Below are 25,408 nucleotides of genomic sequence, written 5' to 3' on the forward strand. Positions count from 1 at the left end.
TTGACGAGAAAGCAATTAAGGAAACGTTACCTTACGTAACGATCGTGCAGGCTTTTCCAAATCAAAGTACGTATAGAAATTAAAAGTCCATTAAAGCAGTCGCAGCTCTCGGTGCTCGACAAGCAGCTGATATCTCGAGTCGAGGCTTTCTGCATATTATACGCATCCGCGGCAGTGGCTAGCTGTGTATAGCAACTGCTCCATGTCGTTTTTCATATTATACACTTTTATCGCACTCGTGAGCTGTTTCGAAATCGGCCGGCCTGATAACCCTGTATACATATTTCGCACATTTGTCGTGCAAGACTCGACGACGACGACGACGACGAGGGAGCAACGCCGCGCAGACTCTTAATTTATTCGAGTGTCTCTTTCGCTTTCTTTCTCACTCGATGATTATGCTGCAACGAGTATTCTTCGCTCGAGTTCACTCGTCGAATTCGCTTGCCGAAATACCGGAATGTTTCACGCTTTCGTTGCCGCGGGGCCCCCACTCGTACATTTCAAAATGCTTCAAAAAACTTCATCTTAACGGAAAGTACTTCCTTCCGCCCTCGAAAATACTTGTCAAAACCAATGTCAAGCAAATGACAAATACGGAAATGATTAAGCTGTAACGCTAGCTATACAAAATGACTATAAACTTTAGTTAACGCGCGAATGTTAATTTTCTGATTCAATTAGTTGAATGACTATATAAAGAATTCGAAAAATAACAAGTAGTATACAATTTTGTATGAGCTTGATTATCGACAATCCATTCCTTGTTGAATTATGTCATGCCGAGTCGAAACAAGGACCATAAAAAAATGTCCATAAATAAAATCGAAAGCTTGAAGCGCGAAACCAAAATGCCGTAAATTTCCGTAGGTTTGATGAACGCTTTCACGTGAAATCCGAAAATCATTCAAAGTTTTTGAGAAAAAAATCGCTTTACATAACAATTCGCTAGTTGACCTATACACCGAGCGCTGCTTCATTAGCGGGTCGTCGACCTCTAAATTCAAACGATAAAAATTATTTGCTACGAGGTACATAACGAGGCTCTCGACAAAGCATATTGAATGCAGCGAAAAAAAATTATAGAAATTCCGAGACCGTTACGAGTCGCCCGTGAATGGCGCGCAGGCGAGCCTCTTAATTTGACTTTTTCAAGAAAAAAAAATTTTTTATGTACAATTTGACCTAGAAATTCTTTCAGCTGTGGGATCTGTTCAAAAACACGTTTCGTATTTAAACGAAGGGGCTTGTTTCATTGATTCGTCCACATGTACACGGCGCGCGTGAGACCCTTGCTTGTATAGGTGCGTGGGTACCCGAATAAGAATCTGTCTATACATATCGCTTGTGTAAATACAACTGACAATTCTGATATAGAATTCATGGGGGCTAGGAATATGTAGTGTGTACGCGACAACGTGGCAAGCGCAAAATCCATCAACACAATCAAGTTCTTTCTTTGAAAAAATTTCATTGGAAATTCGGCTCTACAATTGGTTTATGATGTTTGACTCATTTGTACATTGCTTTGTAGTCACACATTAGCCTGTTTCACGATGACACATGACGTATATCTACGCGTGCAAAATGCACGCATGTATAGATAGGCACTTGACAGACAATTTTATTACTTGCCTGACTTTTATCGAGTTGCTCTTTTGTCCCTGTGTCGCATAGTATCGAATATTAGCCTATTTTTTTTTAACTAAAAGTTTATACGGTAGTCCTTTAATTTGAACGAAGATATTAATGGCGTGTCGTCTTAACCTGATTGGATCGTAAATTAATGAACAAATTAGTCTCTCATTAACGACGGCATAGACCACGCTGTGTAATTACCATTGGCTAAGGCGAACGTAAAGTAATAAAGTAGCTTATCAGAGAGAACATATCAGCCGTGAACATTGAATTATCATCGAAATTGCGACACTTCACGTCTTTGAAACGTCTAGGCTGTCGCCTATGGCAACGGAAAAATTAATTTTTCCGAGAAAGTCATAAAAAGCATTAGAACGAGTGCAAAGTATCTTGACGGCGTGAAATCGCCCACTGCTGTTTTGTCAACTCGATGACCCTCGCGCGGGCGGTTCAAAAGTTCATCGATTTTCGTCACCTCCTATAACGCCGCCAAAATTTACACTCGCCTGATAACCGATATAAATAAACATTTGCTTCGAATTCGTTAAATTGTTTTGAAAAAAAGTAAAATAAAGTGCCTCGATCGTAAAATACAAAGCTCGTGGCCTTGATGCTTCCATTAAAAAAGGCAAATGATATCGGTCGCTCGTTTTTTCCCCCCTCGGTCTCTCATTCTTCTCTCGGCAAACGCATATCTTACATTTTTCAACGCCCCTGCGTATAAATTAAAGTAAAGCCAAACCGAAGGAAGAGCCGACACTTGGCGCGATACGTTCAAGGTTAATCTCGTATAACAAGCTTTTTATCGGTTGAGACCGAGTGTAGCAGTTGAAAGCGATCGCTTCAGCTGGACGCCCGCGACAACCCTTCGTATATACCAAACGTCTGACGCAACGATCATCCTAATCTGCGTCAGTGTACGCGATACAGACTCGAGAAAGGAGGAGACCGATCCACGACAGTACGCGGTTATTTTTACCCACGAAACTCGTCCGAAAACCACATGCACACCGAGGCGAAATTCGCTCGCGCACCGTAATATGTCGTATCGATTTTCGAACCGATCGACCGCGCACTTTTTTTCCTCTATGCATCTCGCTCGGTTGCAGCAATCGCATCGCGTACAGTCATTTCTCATTTTGTTTACCTCTTGCGGGGCATTTTATCGTCGTTGCATCGCGCGAAATGTTCCGGCATATACTCGGCGGTACAAGAAACAAAGATTCCTGCGCGCGATTTCCCGCGAAAAAATCGCGGAAAATGTATCGATCTTTGATCAGCTGCTCGCGTGCGCTCTTGTTGGGTAAATGTTTTCTGCCTTATTGACATAATTCGCTTACTACGAGGCGATGACAATGAAATGTGTAAATTGACGGAGATGAGCGTAACCATAACACAGTACGTCGCAATTCAAACCGTCCAATAGTGTAATATTTCGCGAAAAAATGTAATTAGCAAGTTTTTTTCGGCATTCCAAACTTGTGCAACTTTTACTTTTTAAACGAAAAAAAATAACTTGCTCCATGCAGTCGTAAAATGTTAAAAAATCAAGGCCAACGGCGCTGGTTTAAGAATACACGCTCTCAAAGTCAGTGTGTCGAACTAACAAGTCGAGCTCTCTCTTCGCAATCGGAATTGATCTTTACTGAGCGAAATAAGTAAAGCAGAACTTGTTAACCTTTATTAGCGCGTGCAAGGCAGTGCGTGCGCTCGGTCAGCGCTGTCTCATTGAAAAAGCGTCGTGTTCTTTTTTTCTTTGACGCTCCGAAAGAATACGTCAAGCAATTGTCAAATTGATACGAGCTATTTATCTATTCGATCGTGAGCCATTGAAAATTGGGTGCTGAAATGAGCGTCGGAGCCGGGGTCGAGACATTGCTGATGGATAAGATCGATAGTTTCTTATATCGGTCAAAAAAGAATATTAAGCTAATTTTTAGACCTTTTAAGCAATTAATATTCACTGACCTGTCTTGAAAAAAATTACAAACGATCGTTTCAGTTCTTAGTTTTTCGTTTTATTGCAGTAGTACTTAAAAAATTCTAATTTTAGGTAAATGAAAAAGCGTCAAATGCTTATCTCCGAAAATAGAAGAAGCATGATACATATAATTGCTGTTTTTTTCTCAGTTGCACACTCAAATCTGATGGTATTTTATCAATGAAACTTAGGAGAGCGATAAAAATTTGGGGCTTTATTGGCTGTATTAGGCTAATCAACAGTCAATTCATTAAGATAACTGTAGCCGCGTGGGTATAATCAGTTAGAGAGATAACGATTCAATCTCGGCCAAATCAATCGAAATTCCTAGGATATATATTATATTTTCTCGAGAAATACGTAAAGCAGATCGCGGCTTCTTCCTCTCGTTTAAAAGTCTGCTGCCACACGGCTCAAAGTTGCGAGTTCGTGCACGCTTATAGTCGCTAAACTTGGACTATGACTGTTATTATGTATGCGAATGCGACGAGTCGGAGGCTCGTCCGAATCGCTGACCAATGGCGATCCTCCACGAGCGTCACACCTCCAATAAAAGATCCGAGTGCCGGCAGTCCGTGCGCACAACAGCACATACACACACACATACAAGCGCAAAACTGAGCACGTTGCACAAGCAACAGCAGCAGGAACGGCCGAAAGTGTCCGCAGGCTGCCTCGCAAATTCCATCTGGCGACTCGTTTCTTTTTCAAAAGCAGTGTCCGTCTGCTTATAAGTGGCGTGTCGAGTTTCGTCGAAACGCTGCGGGAGAGACTATACGCTCGGGTCTTTCTATTATACGCGAGCTTATAAACTGCGATCGGGAAGATGGACAAAAGGAATGACGAAAGATATATATCCTATGGCAAAGAATTGCAAACGAATTGAATGCGTTTACGACCGGTACGACTTGGCACTGTCGCTACTGCAGCGGCTTGTCTATACGTTCTCCCGCACTTAACAAGCAAAGTAACAATACTTTTTTAATCGCGACTCAAACATAGCGCGATAGTCGGTATACGTTTATGCAGGAGCTACTCGAAAGTCATGCGCGCCAGCAATATTCTGTTTCTCAATTAATCCTTATCTCTTTATTCGCTGCGGCCGGCTACAATTATGCTACCGTTATATTACAACGCAAATCTTGATGCTCAAAAGCTTCGTTAGGAATCAATTTTTATGTATGCTCATATTACGCAGACACATATTCGTACGCACATTTGCAATACAATGTACCGTACAACGCAGCTTCGTCGTCTATGGCCTACACTGCGATAAATAATTTAATATCCGGTCACGGCGAAATGTCGATGCAACACCACAGTGACGTCCTATTCTAGTTTCTACGGGGAACATCCTTCAATCAACTCGGAGTCTATCCAATTACTTGCCCGCTCTATCGCGAACTACTCCAATATTAATTTTCGGTTTGCCGTGTATACTTTGAGCAAATCCACTACGTTGCTCTCATATTATATCGCCTGAGACTTGCGCGTGCTCGTATCAAAATGTATATTACAATGTCTAGACTTAACTCAAGAGATAATTCCAAATTTTATAACACAAGCAAACATTTACATGCTTCTGACGTATGCAATGTATAAGCTACCTATAATAAGTGGATTCCTGAGATAGTTTTACCAAACAAATGTTATCACGAAAAGCTATATAGCGTGATGCAATGAGCTTTTAACGACTAATCTTGTAAAAGAATTTAAAAAAAGTATAACGATTGTTTATTCTCGAACTTTAAAGAACCTGATTTTTAGTGAACTCACATTTTTGGCAAAATAATTTTAAATTAATCAAACTCGTATTATTATAATAATTCTGGAATTGTGATTAAATAATCATCGATTATCATGGATTTAAAAAAATCCAGTTAATTGAAAACATACAATATTAAAAAGCTAGGAAATAATCCTAGTAATGATCTTTAAGTAAACTGTAAAAAAACAAACATTTATTCACTAAAGCTCTGTAATCCTAGAAAAGCAATTCGTTTCAAGCTCAATGTCTGCCTTGCTCTGTTTGATTTATTGAGTAATAATTTTCTTTACTTGAACTATTTACTCGCTAATCTTTTGCAAACAATTACTCGGATACTTTCTTAGCTTATAAGATCTCTTTCTCAACTTTCGCTCAGTTAAGGCCCATTGTTGTTCAACTTGGAATTAATTCTGTACAAAGGATCAAAACTTTATACAAATATTAAAATAACATATTCCTGCTAAAAATGTCTAGTTCATTTTGTCATTTATTATTTAAAGTACCAGTACATCGTTAATATAAATTATTGAACGAATATGTGGACGTATGAGAAAATATGAGACCAATGGTTTCCAGCTATAACCACTTGCTCAGGCCTCTTAAACTGAATCTTGAGTTTTATCGCTTTCTCGTGGTACGAAGCGGCTGATGAATCAAATAAGCCGCTCTCGATAAAAATAATAATATTTTTGATCTGAGAAAAATAGATCTATTTTAAGCGAAGACCCTATCGAGAACTGTACGGGCCATGCCGACGTATCGAGAAACTAACGACAATGCAGGCCGTGTCAGTTAAATATGAATTTGTTTCAATTGTACACTACGCACTGTAACTTCTTTCGTCTTTACTGTGTCACATTTAAAGAATAGTTTAAAAAAAGTCTAGTATGCCAATTAATCCAACAAACAGATGAGTTTCATGGAAATAAAACTTCAAATAAATGAAAAGGATTTTTTAATCGAAAGTGGATTCGAATCAAAGTCATTGAGCTTTGATATAGGAAGCGTAATTCGATCGATCTGAAATATAGCTGCTTAAAATCTCGCCAATGAGTATCGACCCGTGTTGGTGCCAGTGACTCGGAATGCCTGCCTGCTACAATCTATATAAACGAGTCCGAAAGCTCACAATGCGCTCGTAGCAGCTCAAGAGTAGGGATCGCTCATGTACGCAAGCGATGGAGTTGAACTTAGCTAAAACGTTCGTGTGTATGTGTGCATTACACATATGGGAGCTGTGCAAACAGACGATACGCGCACGGTTGTATATAAAGAGCCGGTCAGCACCCCGCGCGAGCAGTGCAGTTGCAGAAGCACGTGTTGCTTCGGAAAAACGCCGCGCCGTTATTATACTGCGCTCAGTTGCTCGCCTGTGCTCTGCACTGCTGCCTCTCGTCGCCTCGCACTCCTCTCTCTCTCTCTTTCTTTTTCTCTCTCGTGCATGTATATATAATATCGCTCGCAATTCCACTCGGCACAATTATAAGCGCAACGACACTATACGGCCTGGCCAGTGCATTGTTTCCGCGACTCGAGAGTCCAAAAGCAAAAGAGTGCGCAGTGCTGCGGTAGACGCGCGCGTCGGCTCGAGCAATATTCCTTCGCTCCGATCGAAACGAATCGATATTGTCGGCTGTGTGCGACGAGCTGCGGGCTGCCACGTGAAAAAAAAACACAACAACTCGACTCGAACCGAGCTTTTCTTAGGGAAGGATGCCTTACATCAAGAGGCCTATTCGAGTAAGTTTTTTGATCCTATACCAACAAATATAATGGCTATCGAGCTTCTTATGAAATAGTACAGTTTTGGTACTATTCTCTGTTCATCTGGTTTTTTTTTGTTAGTTAATTTCGGACAAGCCAAAATTTTTCGTCGAAAACGTCTGGCTACGGTTCAGTTCCATGCTGTTAATACAAAAGTCAACCCGCGAACGACTGGGAGACGAGTCAAAGTCTTAACCACGAGACTGTTTATATACGCTGACGATGTCGAAATAACAAAGCAAAAATATTGCAAATATCCTTGCGAACACTCGGACTTGGATGTATAAGTTTGCGTAAACGAATACGCGCGACTTACACATGCATAATGTACGCTCATACGTGCATGTAACAAATGCACTTGTCACCTCAGACGTTCGTGCGGCTCAGCTCTTCTCTCTCTCTCCTCACTCACCTCTCTCGAACTCCCTTGAAACGGACATCCGATACCCGCGCGCAAGCAAGCAAACAAGAGCCGCAGCTCTCGCTTCGCTTTTCAAGAGTTCGAGTACTCGTTTATGCAGTCTTTTTCTCGGCATCTGCGATATACGGCAGATATTTTACTTTCAAATCCTCGCTGTGACGAGCCTGACAATTACTGGCTCATTTTTTTGTATGCAACCACGTTCGACAACGAAAAAATTATAATGCGCACGTGTGGATGCATGCGCAAATTGTCGTGTTCCGCATTTAATTAAAAAAAATGTACGACCATTTTATAATTTAGAAACTCAAATTTACCTATAGACGTCAAAAAAATTTCCAGGATGCATATTTTCTCGGAAGAATCAATAGATTTGAACATTTGAGTGACGCAATTATATATTTTACGTAACTAAAACGTTATAAACTTATGGATCGAAAGTTTATTTGATACGTATGATAATAGAAATCGCGTTTCCAATAGAAAATATAATTTTATTGATAATATTGTGTCTTGGCCTCGGCGGCGCTTTCTGGAAAAAGACAATTTGATACGTCGAGCAAGCGTTTCGAATCAATGCATGATGCCTTTAATGCTCAACTTCAACTTTTTACATTGAATATCACGAAAAATAGGATCTCGACTTTGACTCAGCACTTTTGCGTTTCAAAATTAAAACTGTGCCTCGATCATATCTCGCGGATAAAATAATTGAATACAACAAAAAAATGTTTTTTTTTTTAGCGTTATTAAAAATGGAGATTTTTTAATATCGTGCAGTGCGCGCACAGATCGAAGCGTAAACAATACGCATTGAGATCGAGAAAGAGAGACTGAATTTTTACGAGCATCAGTGCGAAAGATTACACTGCGAGCCCGATGATAGCGCGCGGTCATTCCCGCGTCGTTGATTTGTTACGGCTTCGGCGTGTCAAGGCAATAAGTCAGCTCGTTGCCCTGCAGTCTAGACGCGCACACGAGCTCTCGATCGTGCACTCGTTACGTATAAACACACACTCACGATGAGCTTTCAACCCTCTCTCGAGATCTTTCGTTGTTGACTCTTCGTTCTATCTGACGCAGGGTCTGATTCACGTACGCGTGATTCCCTACACTTTTTCATCGATTACGATGGTTTTGTTTCAATTCGCAACGATAGCTTTTAATAGCCAACGCGATTGTTTACATCACTGTGTATTGGCTCTGCCTTATGATACATCCTTTGATTATTCGATGACATACATGATTCGATCATAAGTACCAAAAAGTAAAAAAAAATTCGCTTTTGAAGACCCGATTTTCGAACTACGTGGATTCTGAATATTTTAAAAGATTATGCAAGCAGTTGTTGCAGTACAACACAATAAACAGATTAACAATAATCCTCGCAATTGATTGAGATCTTTTTTCTTATTGTCAACAGGGTTTTAATCCACATCTGGCGTTTGCGATCGGCGCCGCTGCGATCGGTTCTGCGTTTCAACATGGCTACAACACTGGAGTCGTCAATGCGCCAGAAGCCGTAAGTGCACATTTATTTGCGTTCAATCGTGAAAATCAAAAGTATTCGCGAGGAAGGGAATAAAAAAATGTCGGCTTTTTTGTTGTTGTCGCGCCAACTACGCGTAGGTAATGAAAAGTTGGATCACCGACATCTCGAAAAGTCGCGACAACGTGACCGACCCCGATGCAGCAACGCAGAAAAGTTACGAGGACCACGCGACCATGCTGTGGGCCATGGCCGTATCGGTATTCTGCGCCGGTGGTATGTTCGGTGGATGCATGATCGGCTGGGCGGCCGATCGCTTCGGTCGCAAGGGCGGTCTCCTCATCAACAACGCCCTGGTCGTGCTAGCCGTGATCTTCGAAGCGATAGCCAAACCGACCGCCAGCTGGGAGCTGTTCATCGTCGGTCGACTCTTCATCGGTATCAACTCCGGCCTCAACGCCGGTCTGACGCCCATGTACCTGTCGGAGATATCGCCGCTGAATCTGCGAGGTGCCGTGGGTACCGTCTATCAGCTCGTCATCACGATCTCGATCCTGGTGGCTCAGGTCCTCGGTATGAGCAAACTCATGGGCACCGCCGAGCTCTGGCCGTACCTATTCTCTTTGACCATCATACCCGCCGTCGTCCAGCTCGTCACTCTGCCCTTCTGTCCCGAGAGTCCCAAGTACCTGCTGCTCAGCAAGGGAAAGGATATGGACGCTCAAAGATGTAAGTAACCGGACGAAATAACGATCAGCGATTGGCAGTGGTCCAATCTCTCGTATCGGGCGTTTATCAAGACGTTTTCTTGTCTCGACAGCTCTGACTTGGCTTCGCGGCACGATCGAAGTTCACGAGGAAATGGAGGAGATGCGCATCGAGCACGAGACCATGAAGCTCACGCCCAAGGTCACATTGAGGGAGCTCTTCGGGAACCCCTCCCTGCGCATCCCCATCTTCATCGCCATCATGATGATGTTGGCCCAGCAGTTCTCGGGCATCAACGCCATCATGTTCTACTCGACGAGCATCTTCGAGATGGCCAATCTCACGGGAGATAAGGCCCAGAATGCAACGATAGGCGTCGGCGTGGTCAACGTACTCATGACCTTCGTCTCGATGATCTTGGTGGAGAAGGCCGGCCGCAAGACCCTCTTGCTCATCGGCTTCTTCGGCATGACCATTGTCACGACACTCTTAGCTATCTGCTTGATCTTCCGCGTGAGTAATCTTTAATCCTTTTTTTTTTTATGTCCACCTTGGTTCAAGTGAAGATTAGGAAAACTCAACCTTGCGTGTCTCTTTTTTCAGGACTACGAGGCATGCTCGATCATGGCAGTCGTCTTGGTAATCGTGTACATCATTTTGTTCGCGTCGGGACCCGGTAGCATCCCGTGGTTCTTGGTTTCCGAGCTGTTCAACCAGTCGGCCCGGCCAACGGCCAGCTCGGTCGCCATCGCCATCAACTGGGCCGCCAACTTTTTGGTCGGTATCGGCTTCCCGCCCGTAAAGGCGCTCATGGACTCTTCCGTGTTCTTCGTGTTCGCCGGCCTCCAGTGCTTCTTCACCCTGTTCATCTGGTTCAAGGTGCCCGAAACCAGAAACAAGTCCATCGAGGAGATCAGCAGTATGTTCAGGCAGAGAACGTACCAGTAAAGCTCTGCGGTGGCGGCTGCGACCATAAACTGCGATTTTTCATCTTATATTCCCGTTGAGTGTGTAAAAAAGCGCGCAATCTCCGCGAGCAAGCAAGCGAGAGAGACGGGGCCGTCGTGCCGTTGCTGCACGCGTCCCTCGGCAAAGGGAAAGTACATTCCTTTACCTCCTCGCTCGCTCGCTTTATATAAGTGTACAATGTATAAATGTAATATCTCTTTCTCGTCGGAGTTCGAGCATCGACGAGTGCGCAGCCACTGAACTGCGAAGCAAAGATGCAAAAAAAAAACTGTCAACTTAGTTCCTATGTGTTTTCAGGCACGCCGACGACGCGCGAGACAGATTCCAGAAACTTTGACTGAAATTTGGCGTCATTGTTTCCATTGTCAGTGTCTCTTACATATAAATACATACATATTTATAGAAATATAGACATACATACATTCAAACACGAGTATACACACATGCAGACAGACACGTATATACAATCACACACGAACTTCGTCGATCGAGCATGTCAACCGCGAAATTGATCTTCGAGCGTCAAGTATTCAGGCAATCCGGACGAGACTAATAATCAGAGATTTTCGATAGGCCCGCGAGACGAACGACGATGGATTGCTCTAGGAAAAATGTTATCTTTTTCTTCGTTGTCGTCATCGCGCTTTTTTAATTATCGTTAACCAACTTTTCTTCTCTTATGATTATGCAATTTTTCACGAGTTTTTTTACTGAAAATTATGAAAAAAAAATAATGTACAATACGTTGTCTCTGAGTTTTAATATATGCGCTTTTTTCTCTCCCGAGTATAATTGCAACGATCACAGTTGTGCGCGTGTACATATTATAACAATAATATAATTATTATATAGATATGATAATCATCATTATTGTCTCTTGCTTCTTCGGTCAAGCAAGTTAATTTTTAGCCTTTAGTTGTATTAGTTGTATGGAGAAACTAAAAGAAAAACAGTTTCGTTTCACATTCGATGAAAGTACTGAATCAGGCATCAGAGTCACGGGACTGAATGTATATTGTACATACAAAACACGAGCATGAAGCGCCGTCGATTATACACTTTTTTCATATGAAGCGAAATTCGAATGCTAAAATGATTTTTTAAATTTATTTTTTAGTTCAATGACTGCGACACTTGTTTAATTTTATTCTTTTTTATTTATTGATCGATGTAAGGAAATCGCAATCATCAATCCTGCAGCATAATTGAGAATTTTCAAAACATATAAGTGTCGCTTTTTAAATGCATACATGGCGTTATGTCACTGTTCAGCTTTTTATAATTGTAAATTTGTGAACGAAATAATTTGAACGACTTCGAAAAGTCTTTATAAATTTGTTAGCCAACTTCTAGTCTGCAATTTGTCAATGAAACAAAAATTAAAAAAAAATATTTCGTACACAAATACAAATGAGAGTGCACGTATAAAATGTTTTAGTTCGTGTCGAGCTCAAAGAAGAAGAGAAACAATTTTACGAATTCTATGGCGGGTATCCTAAATAAGAAAGATTTTGAAAGAGAATAAAAAGAAATTAGTTGAATATTTTATTACGTGCCGTAAATATTTTAAAAGTATCCGTGTCATAATAATTGTAAATATATCCAATGTTAGACTAACTCTGTTGTATAGTTAAATAAAAAAAATATTCTATTTCTATATGTCTAGTGCTCTGACCATTATTGAACGAAACTGAACAAAATATATACATCTCCCGGAGAGATATGCAAGCCAAAGTTGAGTGGTTTGCAACAAAATCGTAAAAAGCTACAGTCTTAGACTGTCTTCGTCTTCGTTGTCGTCTCTAAATGTTACGCAATTTTTATTGCTAAAATTAAATTCGTTTAACAATGCTAAATTAATTTTTTTTTCATCGTCAGTGAACTCTACATTCGAAATATTCAAATTTTTCGTAACATAAATTAAAATGTATTAAAAAGCTGCAACCAGATTGACTAGTTTACGATTGAATACTATTTTTTCCTTGTGGATACTTTAAAACTAGTATACTTAAACTTGAAACGCAGAAAAAAAGTATTTATAAATATTTAAGTAGTGTCAAAAAGGAAAAAAAATTAGCCAAGAGGCTTAATTTTTGTTTTGTGAATTCAAAGCGATTTGTAGAGATTTTGGATTGAACTTATTACTATAGCCTGACAGTTCAAACCCAATATTATTAAGTAAAAATTATGAATAATGTTTAAAGTGACCAGCATATCGTGTATTAAAAAGATTTTTAAATAAACTTGAAGCACTGAAAATTTCAAACGAAAATGTGTGCCTTGTTGGAATTTCAATTCCATGCTACATTTCTTCGGCACAAAATCAGCGCAGAAACATTCAAAAGTTCATTGCCGCATGATTGTCGAAGTTGTTAATTTGACTTTGCGTAAAAAGTGCCCGTGACGAAAATCAAACAAAATCTCTACTATTGGCTAAATTGAAATTTTTTTATAAAAATTCGTTTATTCCATAAGTTTTGTTTGGTCAATTACAACGTTGATTAATCCATAAGTTGAATTGAAGTTTTATGCGCATATTTTATTGTGTAATCGCACTAATGTAAAATCATTTAGATTTAAAGATATTTTTACGACGTCTTTTTTATAATTGAGACCGGTAGAAAAAAATCATTTATTGGTCCGAATAATACGCACGGAATGTATATTATGCAATGCTATGTTGACGATTCTACGAAACCAATCATGATTAAATGTATACTATATTTTTTACATAATAACAATACGTTGTTTTACATTTAAAATAAAATACGATACTGAATGCACATTGTTAGTTACGACATGTTGTTTTTAATACCATTTCAAGTGTATAATGTTATTCGATGCGTACAGACTTGTTGAATGAAAACACGCGTAATCAATTGTGTTTCTTTATCGTTGAGGATCACATACCGTAGATTATAAGTTGCGACTCCATAGACTTTTTGATGCTGATATATGAATATGAAATTGCGTATATTGTTGTTAATCAAATAAACAAAATCTTCCAAAAATATCCAAAAATAATCTCTTTTAATGACATGTCTTTATTTTATTAATATACTTAATACTCCATTAATAAATGTCAAAGCTTTGATGGTTTTCACTTATTCTTTGATAATACGTATAAATTGTAATATCTAATGCTAATTTTAGATAGAATAAAATCATCCGCAAAAATTGGTGCGATTATTCATTAGGTATAACTTAATAGACGTGATCTGCTTGTTATAATAAATCACTAATAAATCACAATATATTTAGGGTCTAAATTTGAAGAAATACTCTATGCATTAGGCGAATCAAAGCTCGTTGCTCAAGAGCTCGTTGAAAGGAAAGAAAAGTGTCTCACGGGTAAAGATAGCGCAAGAGAGAGCAAAAGAGCACGTGGCTCTACAGAACGGCGAGCTTTGAACGTTCCCGCGCGTTTAAAGCTCGGCTCGATTGGCGTATGTCAAGTTGATTAAGTTGCCGACTCCACGAACGAATGAATCGTTCAAGTAAAAGGACAACAGTACAAGTCTGAGCCAAATGATTTAAATTTTTTTAGAGTCCAGAAGGGTCGATAGCATTAATTCGAGCATAAGTTTCTTATATTTATGTAGAGCCTGCAGGGGTACTGCACTGCCTCGGTTCAGCTACCCATTGACTATTGCAGAGCTTGACCCGAGCCTCCCCCACCCCCGCAGCCGAGTGCGCAGCGCAGACCGACATCAGCAGTGCTCGCTGTACTACGTCCAGCTTTATGGAGGCGCAATAGGGGGCGTTTTTCATCGTAAGCTCGATTCGGGCTCGTTCATCTGATACTTCACCCTTCCAACCAAAATCGCGACTCGTGCTTTACGGTTTATAATAGAGCGTCGGACTAGACACGCGTTTCTTACACATGCTCGAGACATGAACGATTAGGCAGTGCAATCGAAAGTGTCGTCCTACGCGCTCGATTCGATCCTTGGCGCGGCCGCGAGAGGTATAGAGACGAGGATTCGCTGTATATAAGTAGGCGATTGGCATCGATCGAAAAAAAAGAGACGAGCAGCGAACGCCTTTGTCGCGAGTCGTATGGAAGCTCGCGAGCAAAAGCGGCAAATCGGCCGCAAGAATTAAAGTTTCCACCGCGACGAGTGATAATAGTACGCGCGCGAGTGTGTCAGTTGTGTGTGCGCGCCTGTTGTACGTGCACCCTCGTGACTGCCGTGCACACGAGTACCGCGGGCATCTGCGAGCTTTGGCTGCTGACTCTCCGCCTCCCTCTCTCGTTCTCTCTCTCCTTCGCTGACGTCGTAGCATCGTACCAAGTGGTCGGCTCGTAAGCTCAAAACCATCACGACGACTATCCTGACGTGGAGAAGGACGAGGCTCGGCTCGCCGACAACGAGGAGCCGTCAACAACAGCACGACGATTGTATATATTCCAACTTGTCATTACAATGTTATATGCACACCCCTGACCCACACAAGTGCATGTTTTTCCACCTACACGCTCGCACGTACACACGCACGCATGTCTACTGTGTATACAAACATATATTTTAATTTATATATATACAGTGTTAGAGCACTTGTGCGGTGGTTGCGTTGCTACCTTTCGACGTACGAATCAAAAGTCATGCCCGCGCGTGCACCCGTATACGTGTCGAGATGTTTCCTCATTATTTCAAATCGGAGCAACTTTAATTCTCATGTTTATTCGTCCCATGCTATCATCGTATCTGAAAACTAACGACTGTTCACTGTATACCTATAGAGTCGAGCTGACTTTAAAACATTTACGAGAGCTTCTCGCGGATGCGCAATACTCCTTCGCTCGACCGTTGACAAGCGGCTCTCATTTTTTCACGCAATGCAAGAAATTAGAATGTGTTTTTCCTACTCACCCTATAACGTGTAGCTCGGGATGTTTCAAACGTTCCATTTCGTTGTTACGACCAAAAGCGTGAGAGATAAAATTCCGTTGTCTCGAATACTTCAGTTTTCAAAGCAATATTACAACGGCCAAATAAAACTAAGCTCTTCAATTACTTTATCGATTTACGCTACAACTTATTCAATCAAACGGGTTGATTTGATAAAATACAATTTAATTCACAACAACTTCTACGCGATTATTTATAACCTAATTTTTAATGAATTGCATTTGTGTTAAACGCATCAATAACGGACGTGCACAAAACTTTTAAACTATTAACACGATATTCTAAATCTCTCCAAATTCAAAATGTTTTATCATTGATTCTTTCCTCAATCTTATATGAAAAGAAAATTCAAAGTTTAATAGTATTGTTTATTAGTCAAAGTAGTGAAAATGAAACGACTTCGTGATTGATAATGATATCGCAGACACTTGAATGTAAGGCGCGAATCAATCTAGCTCGCGATTGCCGCAGAAAACAGGGGTTAGGAAAAAGATGCATAAAGTGCGCTTGGCACCACAAGCGACAACTGTAGACTGCGTGCAGCTGGGTAATGGGTTTACCCCGAAAAATAAGGGTGACTATGTTTCGGAATTCGGGTCGCCAAAAGAACATTACCAAAGATCTATAATAAAAAAGCGTAACGTTACTTTGTTACGTATTGGTACGGATAACGTGCGCACAACGAACGTATCGACGTCCAGTGTCCGGCGTTGGCTATTGTCAAATCCTCTCGATAGCAAGTGGTTTCTCGCCAAACGTCGCATATTATAACACAATCATCAATCGTGCATACACGCTTACTCGCAATTCAGAGTCGCATACACATTAAATGCACGAAGTTATCGGTTTGTCGTTTCTGGCGCACACGTATATAATCGTGCGCGCGTCATTCCGCAGACCGCAGGGCTCGGGCAGCGGCTAGACTTCTCGAGTCGTCGTTCGAATGTATGCGAACTTGCTGCGTGTACAGTCTGTGTACTTACCGTCGCGTTACACACATATACACGCGTACAGCGTCAGTAAGTCGACACTCGCTTGTTTTCCGTTATACCTATACCACGCGTGTGTGTACCGACTATCGGAGTTTACAGTGAGGTGTACAAAACAGCCCAAGCCACGACATATACACAAACGCGTACAACTACGTAGCATCTTCGAGCACCTATACATGTGGGCGTTCGATCATAATTGTGAAGTGTACTCGCGACGCGTAATGCGTTTATCAACGTTCGATTGTGCGCGATAGTATTGTCGGTGCATAATGCATAGCGCCATGTAGACGGAATCAGCGGCGATCCTGAAACCCCTAGGCCCAGCTCGGCATCCTGCGCGTCCTTTCGTCTACCCACTCGACGCATATACCTATAGGTATACAGGATACTACTCGTACCTATCGTAAAAAAGAGTCAGACTCCGAACTCGCGACACGAGTCGACGCGAGCCTGCAGCAGCAGCACAGGCTTCTGCCGCCCGCAACACGCTACGTCGTACGCGCCACGCACAAGTGCTCCTACCAGCGACCTTGGCCGTTCTTTCGCGCTAGCTCGATACTCGATTGTCGCTGAAATCTCGCGCGTCTGTTGTTTGTTGTCGATTGTTCCAACAAGCCGGAGGCATCGGGGCCGGCAAGTCAAGCCGCTTGGATGTGGATGCTGGGCGTCAACAAGAAAACCAGCAGCAGCAGCTACGGAGCGGCAGGCTACGGGCCGTGCCGCTGCTGCCGGCGGCGGCCGATAGCATGTCGTCGTCGCCGGCTGCTCAACAGCAGCAGCAACAACAACAACAACTACCCAAGCATCGATCACCCTCGCCTCAACAACAGCAGCAGCAGCAGCAGCAGTTGCTGCATAACAAAGTGTTGAACGGTGAAGTAACGACCAGTGATGCGATAGCGCCGGCTCCAGTGCTGCCAGTGTCTTCGCATAAAAAGTCAAGGGCTCCGCTGGACGGCGTCGTCTCGAGTACTCAGAGGCAGCGCAACGCTGCCAGGCTCTCTCACGGTATGAATTATCAATGTTAGCATTCGTCTTGAATATTATTTACTCTGACGCCTGCATTTGTTTATTTACTTTTAATTTTCCTACGAATTATACTCGTATGAAAACGTTCAAAAATATGCTCCCAAACACTTGAATCCTATATGTCGCTGTCATCGATGATCTGTACGTCAAAGTAGTTCGTGCTAAGGAAAAAACGTCAAAGGCAATGGATTCATTCAATCCGTTAGTTCAATTATGACATGCCACATTTTATGAATGCTTTGGTTATAGTCATTATTTACGATCCACCGACCGAGTAATTTCAGTAAATATTACCATTTTAATAGATACAACTATATTGAAATGCAATTGATGCAATAATGTTACATAGTGCTTCCTTTGGGCTACTCGGTAGACAGCCATAGGTTAACTTGCAAAGACAAAGCGTTTTGATTATTTTTATATTTCAAGTTTCAAGATGACTACTCTAAAAAAAAAATTTTCCCGAAAATAGAATTAATTTATGGAAAAATCTGTCTTGGTACACCAATATTGCTGTATCCATCCAAGTTTTTTTCGTATTTAAAATTCAATTTGGCAGATCCGAGTTGAAATTAAACTTACCTACGAGTGATAAAGTAGGCTATGTATATAAATCATCTTTGACATAAATTCCGAATCAGCTGCTTAGTTTTTCAACTGGCTACATCTACATCAAAACATAAGATAAACACAAACGCTTAATGAGTCCAAAATAAATACCTGTTTTGACATTTTCATTCATTAATACTTGAATGGATGTGTGCTAACGTTTTCTTGTTGTCAACATGACAGCAACCACTAGATCATCACTTAGCATTTCATTTTCGAGCGTGCGCTTCAGAGTCGATCGCAAAATTTGATGTAAGCTTAACCAGCTCGACTTTTTGGAAGATGCAATTCTTCTCAATAAGAATTCAAAATGTAAGATTTTATTGAGAATTTGAAATTAAGAAATTTCATGTCTATCCACTGCTTTGTAAACGCATTGCACTCTAGACACCTAACCCTAGAAATCATATTTTATTTATCTCAAAATATTAACAATGAACTTGATTCAAGTTTCAGTATATCAAAATTTTATGTATACAATTACCAAAATATTTTTATCAACTCATAAATTAAATTTATAAAATTTAATATTTTATTCATTCTTATACTAACTCTCTGATTTTATCACTTTACCTAGCCAAAGTTGAAGAGGAAACTAAAGGAGAAGTTGTTGTTAACAACATGGTTGCGGCGATGAATGAACATCTTACAGCATCGTCGACAACAAATAGTGTACGTTTGACGACAGTGAGCTCAAAGATAAAAGAGCTGAAAAGTAAAGATAAAAATAATACTATTATTTCGGACAACAGAAAAGTTGTCAGCATACTTGGATATCCTTGTGATTTCGATCACATGTATGCCAGTATGATAGACGGAGAATCATCCACAGCAACATCAGCTCTAGGAAGTGGTTCTTTAAAAGACACTGAAACTCGACATAATAGTTTGATTGAAGTTAAACATTTGAAAGAACTTCTTCTTCTTCATTTGGACTTGATTCAACAACAATCTGAACAAATAGTTACGAAAGATAAATTATTGACAGCCCTCCGGCAAGAAAATGAAAATGTAAGTCAAATTTTACTTAAAAAATTTTAAATAAGCAATAAATAATTTATTTTTATCAGTTTTGTGCTTTATAAATTGCAATTACAAATTACACAAATAGTTATTACATAGTTAAAATTGTACAAGCTATACAAGCTTATACATTATATAAAATTCATATTTATCCAAATATTGTTGTACTATCAGGCATTCTGCAACGACTCAAAAGATAGACTTAGTGATTAGGGGCTTTGCTTATATACTAGCTTATATGTCATTGCAATTAATTCTAACCTTACTACACAGTATTTACATTTTGTGCTGTCAAAGAATTGAATGTCTTATAGTAATACGCACAAGCACATCACATATATGTATATAACATACACGTATACATCTATATTAGATAGCAAATAAGGAGGGGGAAAAAACTCAAAGTTTTATATTCTCATATGAGCTCAACGCCACTTTAAAGGTTTACGAAAAAGGCGGGCCAGATGTCGCTTCAGGCTAGTTCAATGTAATCATCAAAGCGTGTGTTTGTTAGTTTACACAACATTCGATACAAGCCGGTTCATTTCATTTTAATAGTTTACATTTTTAGTAAATTTTTTAGTGACAGTAAATGTTCATTAATCCTTGAGTTTTGTGTCAATATATCGTGTCAAATTAGTGATAAATCATGGTGTTGTCGTTTTCTTAATGACGAAGCAGAAAAAATCACATGGTTTTTTGTCAAGTGTAACAAGTAAAATCAAAGTTGAAGGGAAACAGATATGAGATGATGGTTGCAGGTAGCCAAGGTTACAATGTCCAGTAACCCCACAACCTTACACTAAGAGACCAGATGGCAGTATCAGTGATAATATGAGGCGGCGCGCAAATTCAAAGATTGCTGATAATAATCACAAAAGATCTAAAAATCACTGAAAAGCCAAGATGCCGTTTTTATCAGCATTACGCCCTGTATGAATGTCATTTTTTTATTTTCTCTTTCAAAACTAGCCTCTATTTTGTTTGCAGTACTATAATATTTTAGGTTAGGTATAGGTTGCTGTAATGTCAAAAGTACTTCAATAATATGACAATTCTTATTAAATTAAAAAATTTTATCAAAATCGATGCCATAAGTTGGATGAAGTACAAGCATTTGGAAAATGTTTAACGAATGATAATTCTAACATTTTTTAATTTCATTTCAGCTTAAAATGCGTTTGGAACGCATGGACAGACGAGTTAATTTACAAAAAATGCGATCTGACAGTTCTGAAAATGCAAATGATCAGTCAGGTCCTTGTTCGCCGCCACATCTGAACGCATCTCCCAATAGTCTTCCTTCAAAAAGTGATCGTAACAAAGATTCCAATCTAGTTGAATGTATAAGTTCTCAACACAATGAAAGTTTTAAATTTAGATTAAGTTCAAGTGGCGGCATTACACCTGTAAAACAAGAATCTCCAGACAAGCTTGACTGCAAGCAAGAATCCAACGAGGAAGCCTGGGATAGTAAAAAAAGAAGAAAATCTGAGTTGACAGCTGTAAATAATTGTGCCAAAAGAAAAAGAGGCATATCAAGCTCTTCTACAATCAGCAATGATACTATGTCTACAGTGCCCGAATCTTTTGTAAGTATAAAATATTAATCAAGATATATGCTGATGAAATATTATAAATTTATACAATTTTATAAAATATTTTAGGGAGGTAAAGGGCCTAATTTTGAAGTTTTAAGAAAGTTAGAAAAAAAAGGAAAATCTTTGACAAAAAGAGAATCATTTCTAACTTCTGAAGAACCATATTACACAGCCGTAGGAGAACCTAATTACTCCTTATGTCTGAAAAGTAGAGTATCCCCTGAAGATACCACTTCTAGTAACTTGGAAGTCCCAAACTGGAGAGTTAAGGTTTATACAAGTTGTTATACCATGGAAGGAACTGAAAACTTAGATGATGAAATTTTTAATAAACGACATCTAAAATTAGAAAATGATGAAAGAAGAAGAAAAAGATGGGATGTTCAACGAATAAGGTAATGATTATATATTTATAAAAAAATACTTCAATTAGTTATACATTGAGTACATTTTCATTTTTTTAGAGAGCAAAGGCATATTGAAAAATTGAAACAAAGACAAGAAAAACAAAACCATCACGCTGCATGTCTCAATTTAAATCATAGTGGACCATGTTTATCAGCCACGGAGGAAAATAATGTAACAACTTTATGGCCTGAAATAGATCAACTGCAAAGCATTCAAGTTGACGACTATATACCTGTTTCTGCATTTGGATCCTCAATTCCATGTTATACAGCAAGGTAATATATGAAAACTATTTTAATGTACTCCAAGATAAATACACATTTCTCATAAAAAAAATCTATTAGATCTGCAATGTAGATTTATCAAAATCATTAGGTTCAGATTTTTTTTTCAATTGATCAGTTATTAGGGCATTTTTAAAATGAATGTCAAATCGTGACCAGCACAAAAAATTTTGTTTGATAGTTGCAGTTTTGTACGAAGCCTAGTACCTCTTTTAATAACTTAATAATTGAAAAACAAAAAGTACATGTCTAATGACTTTGGTAAATTTTCATTGCTATCTAGTTAGATTTTTTCATGAGAAATATGAATTAATCAACAATAGCAAATTTTATTAAATAACTATCGTTTTTAGCATATTTTCTTTACCTTGGTTCATCAACGCTAAATCAAAGATTCGAAGGAACAAAAGATTAAGCAACAGAAGAAAAAAGTCAAGAAGATAAACTTTAGTGTGAAAAGTGTATAAGTGATTTTAAATTAATAAGAAACTTTTGAATTTACACCAAAATAGATTATGGTGTTTATAGCTATAATCTTTTATTTATATAAAGTGCATTGTGGCAAGATATAAAAGGGCACCAAAGATGAACTTTTATTTTAAATAGCCCTATACTTTTTGATTTTTTTTCTGAACAAAATAATTGAATGCAATACATGATTATGAATTCAATTCGATTTTCTTTGGATGCTCATTTTGTGATTAAGACATTTATTGAAGTGTCATTGAAAACTGTAGGCTGATATTAACTAATTTTATTGAATATTGCAACCAAGATTAACGTTTTATCATTTTATACTGTGACAAATTTGTATGAGTATTAATTATGATTAATATTCATAAAATAATATATATTGTAAGTTTCATAATATTTGGTAAATTATCATTACACAAAAGATAACATTGATTAATGTCTGCGAATTTTCTCATATAGCTAAAAGAAGTATAACTATTGAGTAAAAGAAATTATTGTATAAATGTAGAAATAAATTATATATATATGATATGTGTATGGATTTAATATCTATGGACAAAAATTTGTAAATTGAATTCTTTTAACGAAAAAAATTATTTATTAAAGAGCAAAACTACATTTTGCGTGAAACAGCTCTAAACTCGAGAATTTTCTTCATCATTTCATATATTAAAGTATTACATCGATAAACATGATTCCATATGATTTTCATGATATTTGCGGTAAATTATCGTATTTTTTATTAGTAAAGAGATGTTTTCCAAATTTAAAAAATCTACCACCAGGTTCATAAAATAGAAATTGTCATGTATGAGATAGAGAAACTTCTTGTAAACAATACAGTAGATTTTTTTAATACTTGGAGATCATTTTTGTACCAATCACAATACACCTCCGAATTTAAAAAAAATCTTATAAAAGTAATTTTTTCGGATATAATCTTTAAATTGAAATTTCACATTGGAGTATGTGTTGAGCTTTCTGTACTATTAATTATTTGTAATCAATATCAAATATTGTTTTAATATCTGCTATGCTGAATGAATGTAACTATCACTCAATAATGTTCTCTGTTCATCTTAAATTTCAGTCAATAATCGTATAAAATTATTTCTTATTTCTTGATACCCCAATCGAGAGTAATATTTTCGACCCGACAGGTGTAACGAAAATTTTATTTTCAGTGAAGGGTGTCCAGAAAAAAAGTATATGCACTAAGGTGAAATAAAAAAGAATGGTTTATAACACATATTCATTAACCGAAACAAATTTGAGGTTTATAATTTCAATGTGATTTAAAACATTTTATTTTGTACCTCCTTAGGTCCGCAATATACTATTTTAAATGATAATGATATGAGAGAGAAATAATTCTGAAATCTCTATAATTGCTCAAGCTTCAATTTTATCATTAAAGAAAATTCACGTAATTGTTAACTTGTGAAATATGTGACTAAAATAAATAAATGTGGGCCTGTAAAGAATGAATTAGATGAAAAATATATAGTATTTATGTATTATGTATAGATAGAATAGTAAATATGATTATAAATATATGAATTCTGTTAGACAGGATGCTGTGATGTTACTGTCAGGTTCAAGTATGTAAATATATAAATATAGGTATATTATTTTTTACAAATAATATACACCAGTTAATACTGATTTATTTATGGTTTTTTAAAGATTGAAAGTAATATAAAGAGAGCGAGAAAGAGAGGAAAAGTAGGGTGTAAAATGAGTGTATTACATGGAAAAAAATGTCGATAACGATATTATGAATCGCCATTAACATTATGTATTTAGAATCAATTTATTTAGGTTATATTTATTCGAATTTCATGCAAACTCCATAAATTTCTCGATGCGCGTGCATGTAAAATTAAGCGATTGGTGTAATTACTGTGTAATTGACCGTCCGATGTAATAATTTGACTTAACAAATGAAAACCTTTCTCAATAAGAAAGGCTCTGTGTAAGAAAAATATGTAATAAAATCATTGAATAATTTTTAATGGAAATGAATTGTTTTTTACCAGTTGGTAGACAAACCAATTCTAGGTTCAAAATTCAACGTCACATGTAACAAAGGAATTCTCTGATCATGATTATTTTTCCGTTCATTAATCAGTTAATTTAATTTTCACTCTAATTTCAAATCAGCCTTAAATATTCTATAATATGTATATAATCCTAATTATTACAGTATAATAAATAAAAGTGTATATGTCAATGAAATACAGCATAGTTTTCTTCAATATAAGTTACATAATCGTTCACATGCTTGTCCTCGGCTCATATAAATTAAAATTGGGTTGCATTGTGAATCATAAAATAATTGAGTGAAGCATCAATGAGTGAATTTATTAAATACCCAGGTTGCTAAAATTAGCATAAGTCTTAATAAATACCTGATTTCTTATGAGCAGCTACTTGATCTCACATCTCTTCGATTACTAACGTTCGTAGCAGATCTTTCAGCCTCCTCACGCTTACTATTATTTGCCATATCCTGTGATAACCATTTTTTGCCATATTTTTTGAAAACGTGTATTTTATGTACAGGATTATTTTAAATTTGATGTGTGCACGTACGCACAAATGAAAAATTTTCCATTAACTTGCTTGAGGGGCTGTAGTTTTTGTATCGTTTTTTCAAAATTCATTAGTTTTATTCTACGGTGGTTTTCCTTTTGAAAACATTAAATAGTCAAGATGATAAGTGTATTGCAATACAAATGGTCAATTAATTAATTATAATATGAGTAATAGATTATTAACGAACTACTTTCACAAATAATTAAATAGTTCACTTTTTCACACGATTAATTAAATTTAAGCGAAAACAAAATGACACTAAACTTTAATGATTGAAATATAGTCACTAACCCGACATAAAAAAAATAAAACGCAATTAACCGTCTTTACTTGAATGGTGTGAGCGTTTAATAACGTGAGTACATTAATAAGACATAATGAAGCTTAGTTAAATGATCTATTATAATTATTGACAATTACGTTTCTATATTTAATAAACAACCGAACGAAAATTATTTTGTTTTGTAATATATTTATTTAAAAATAAGACATTTCTTTCAGTTTCAGTTTAAAAGTCATATCGATCACATCATAACAAAACGACCAAGAATTGTTATTGTCAAAGAATTCATGGGAAACTGTAAATACAAGTCTGATTACTATAAATACATGAGATCTGTGCCGTTCATTGAAAAAATACTTGAAGGACAATGAGAAAGAGATTATTAATAGCTACAATTTCGTATTTACAAGACGCCAAATAATCAAGGTCGTTTATCTTGCTCATCTAACGTACCAG

The 25,408-nt window shown here is 37.9% G+C and overlaps 2 protein-coding genes across 8 annotated transcripts in view; both read left to right on the top strand.

Moving 5' to 3' along the window:
* The window catches only part of LOC106652442 (solute carrier family 2, facilitated glucose transporter member 3-like), a 29,293-nt gene extending 15,521 nt beyond the window's left edge, over positions 1-13,772 (top strand). For 5 of the 6 annotated variants that reach the window (XM_014371388.2, XM_014371389.2, XM_014371390.2 and 2 more), the window contains 4 exons: positions 8,996-9,094; positions 9,202-9,790; positions 9,882-10,282; positions 10,373-13,772. In XM_014371388.2, the coding sequence (XP_014226874.1) occupies positions 8,996-9,094; positions 9,202-9,790; positions 9,882-10,282; positions 10,373-10,717 (1,434 nt within the window). In that variant the 3' untranslated portion in view covers positions 10,718-13,772. Of the gene's footprint in view, positions 1-6,687; positions 7,128-8,995; positions 9,095-9,201; positions 9,791-9,881; positions 10,283-10,372 lie in introns of those variants that run through there. The other variant, XM_014371393.2, reaches the window with a different exon arrangement.
* Positions 13,773-16,598: 2,826 nt separating this feature from the next.
* Positions 16,599-23,573, top strand: LOC106652440 (male-specific lethal 1 homolog). Of its 2 annotated transcripts, none has more exons than XM_023459705.1 (6): positions 16,599-17,651; positions 18,859-19,292; positions 20,474-20,896; positions 20,972-21,300; positions 21,370-21,588; positions 21,951-23,573. In XM_023459705.1, exons 1-6 carry the CDS (start codon positions 17,390-17,392, stop codon positions 22,039-22,041), a joined length of 1,758 nt encoding a protein of 585 aa, XP_023315473.1. In that variant the 5' UTR covers positions 16,599-17,389; the 3' UTR covers positions 22,042-23,573. The 2 variants fall into 2 exon arrangements, with proteins under 2 accessions (XP_023315473.1, XP_023315474.1); XM_023459706.1 differs by lacking the exon at positions 16,599-17,651 and adding an exon at positions 18,345-18,593.
* Positions 23,574-25,408: the final 1,835 nt, after the last annotated feature.

The sequence above is a fragment of the Trichogramma pretiosum genome, unplaced genomic scaffold (genome assembly GCF_000599845.2).
Source record: "Trichogramma pretiosum strain Unisexual culture from Peru unplaced genomic scaffold, Tpre_2.0 scaffold32, whole genome shotgun sequence".
NCBI classification, from domain to species: domain Eukaryota; kingdom Metazoa; phylum Arthropoda; class Insecta; order Hymenoptera; family Trichogrammatidae; genus Trichogramma; species Trichogramma pretiosum.